A 1,834-nucleotide genomic window follows, 5' to 3' on the forward strand; every position below is an offset into this window, starting at 1 on the left:
TACCGCACGGGCCGGGCTGCGGTGGGCATGGATGCGGGGGCACAGAGGGTGCAGGGATGGGGAGGCACTTACCTGGTGGCCCAGAAATGGCTAGCCCACCTTTGGGGGAGTGTGCAGTATCTCAGTTTAAACAAAATCCTGGTGGTAACTGCTCAACCATGAATAGTCAGCTCTCTAGTGTTTCAATAAAGCTTGTAAAATTGTTAGTGAAAAAGAGAAAAAGACAAAAACAACAATTCACCTGTAGGGCAATTGTGCTGTTCTTCGCGGGGTATTTTCCCACCAGTCCTTGTTCTTTCCGTTTCTTGAATTTCCTAAAGTAGTCCTGTATCAGGAAAGTGGCATAGAACTTCCCCACGGTTACCTCATCATCTAAACGGAGAGACCAGACAGAGCTCTCCCGAATCAGCACATTTGCACCAAGAGCCTCAACACTTGCTTTGGGCAGGGAGGGGGCAGGGGCACTGAGCTCTCAGCTTAGGACACAGGAAACTAAATCTAGCGAAAAGCAAGATTGTGCAAAGCAGTTAAGCCTCAAAATTAGAGTCAGTTACATAAACTGATACTCAAAATTGCAGAAAATAATGGACTTGTCATGAGTTTCATAGAGCAGCGTATTAGTAACACCATGAAGTGCCATCTCGGTTATTGACTCAAAAGAAAAATTACAGAACAAAAAAAAAAGCCTTCATGGGTCATAGTTTCACCCGTGCATAGGGATTTGCATGTGTAATTACCGCGAACACCAAGGACAATTAACCATCCAAACCCCAATGCCTGGAGAGAAAGATAGAGAACTCAGAAAGGTGACAGGCAAGCTCGGAAGGAGAGGCCGATTCCGAAAAGTGACTGCAGACCCAGATTTCCAAGTGCCCCCTTCATTCTCTGCCAGTAGCCTCCACATGCCGTGTCTTGGTTTGTAATTCAGAACTGCTTGTTTTTGATACTGCGAGTGACAGCTGCAGCTCACCTCAGAGCTGGCTGCCTTGTCTCTGCTTTGTTCAGAAGCAGCCCCACCGTGCGTGCCCGGGGAGCTGGGCCTCCGCTGAGCCTGATTAAAGGCGATGCATGAGGCAGAACAGTGGCTCTTGCTGTCTCCCAGGAAACCACCCTGGCAGTGCCGGTGTGCCCGGGGTCTCCACGAGGCCTGCTCTCCCAAGGTGCTCACGCCCACACCTGCCCAGGGTGCCCACGAGGCTGGTGACCGGTGACCATGGCTTGCAGAGGCTGGAGGAGAATGGCTGCCACCCTCAGGCTTTAGCACCGCTCGACTTGTGGCCAGGCTGCCCTTGCGACTCACGTGCCATCGAGGGTAGAGGCCCTGGCCTCTCTGGGCTTGTGTTCCCACCCACAAGTGAGCCTGAGCCTCTCAGGAGAAGCTGTGAGGATTCCAGGACAAGAGGCCTGCAGGGCTCTCTGGGCAGTCTAAGTGCCAGGGGCCGGGTGACGGTGGACCACTGCCATCAGAACCACTGTTATCTAACAGCTCTCCAATAGTGCACCTACTGAAATAGGACAAGAACCACGACAAGGTGCGGGACACCGGAACCCTCAGGGGGAGTGTGCCCGGGGGGTGCATTTCCTGCCCGTGTGGGGACGGATGTCCGCGACTGGACACTGCTGGGCCACTCTGGGCTGCCTGCCCCCAACTTCCTTGTCAGAAGCTGCTCAGGGTTACTGTGTGAGAGGATGCCTGGGGGTGGTCGGCCTGGAGAAGTGTGTCACAATCCTTCTAAACCCAAGCCAGGCAAGTCCCACAGCAGCGCAGGGGTCACCCCAGTGAACCTCGGCCTTTGGGCAGCGATGAAACCCAGGGCCCTCATCGGTCTAGGGC

The 1,834-nt window shown here is 54.0% G+C and overlaps 1 protein-coding gene across 2 annotated transcripts in view; it reads right to left on the bottom strand.

Annotated features, from left to right (window-relative positions):
• The window catches only part of CACNA1D (calcium channel, voltage-dependent, L type, alpha 1D subunit), a 349,684-nt gene that overhangs the window by 24,497 nt on the left and 323,353 nt on the right, over positions 1–1,834 (bottom strand). For both annotated transcript variants that reach the window (XM_010851679.1, XM_010851678.1), the window contains one exon: positions 242–372. In XM_010851679.1, the coding sequence (XP_010849981.1) occupies positions 242–372 (131 nt within the window). The remainder of the gene's footprint in view (positions 1–241; positions 373–1,834) is intronic.

The sequence above is a fragment of the Bison bison genome, unplaced genomic scaffold (assembly GCF_000754665.1).
Source record: "Bison bison bison isolate TAMUID 2011002044 unplaced genomic scaffold, Bison_UMD1.0 scf7180017864304, whole genome shotgun sequence".
NCBI lineage: Eukaryota > Metazoa > Chordata > Mammalia > Artiodactyla > Bovidae > Bison > Bison bison.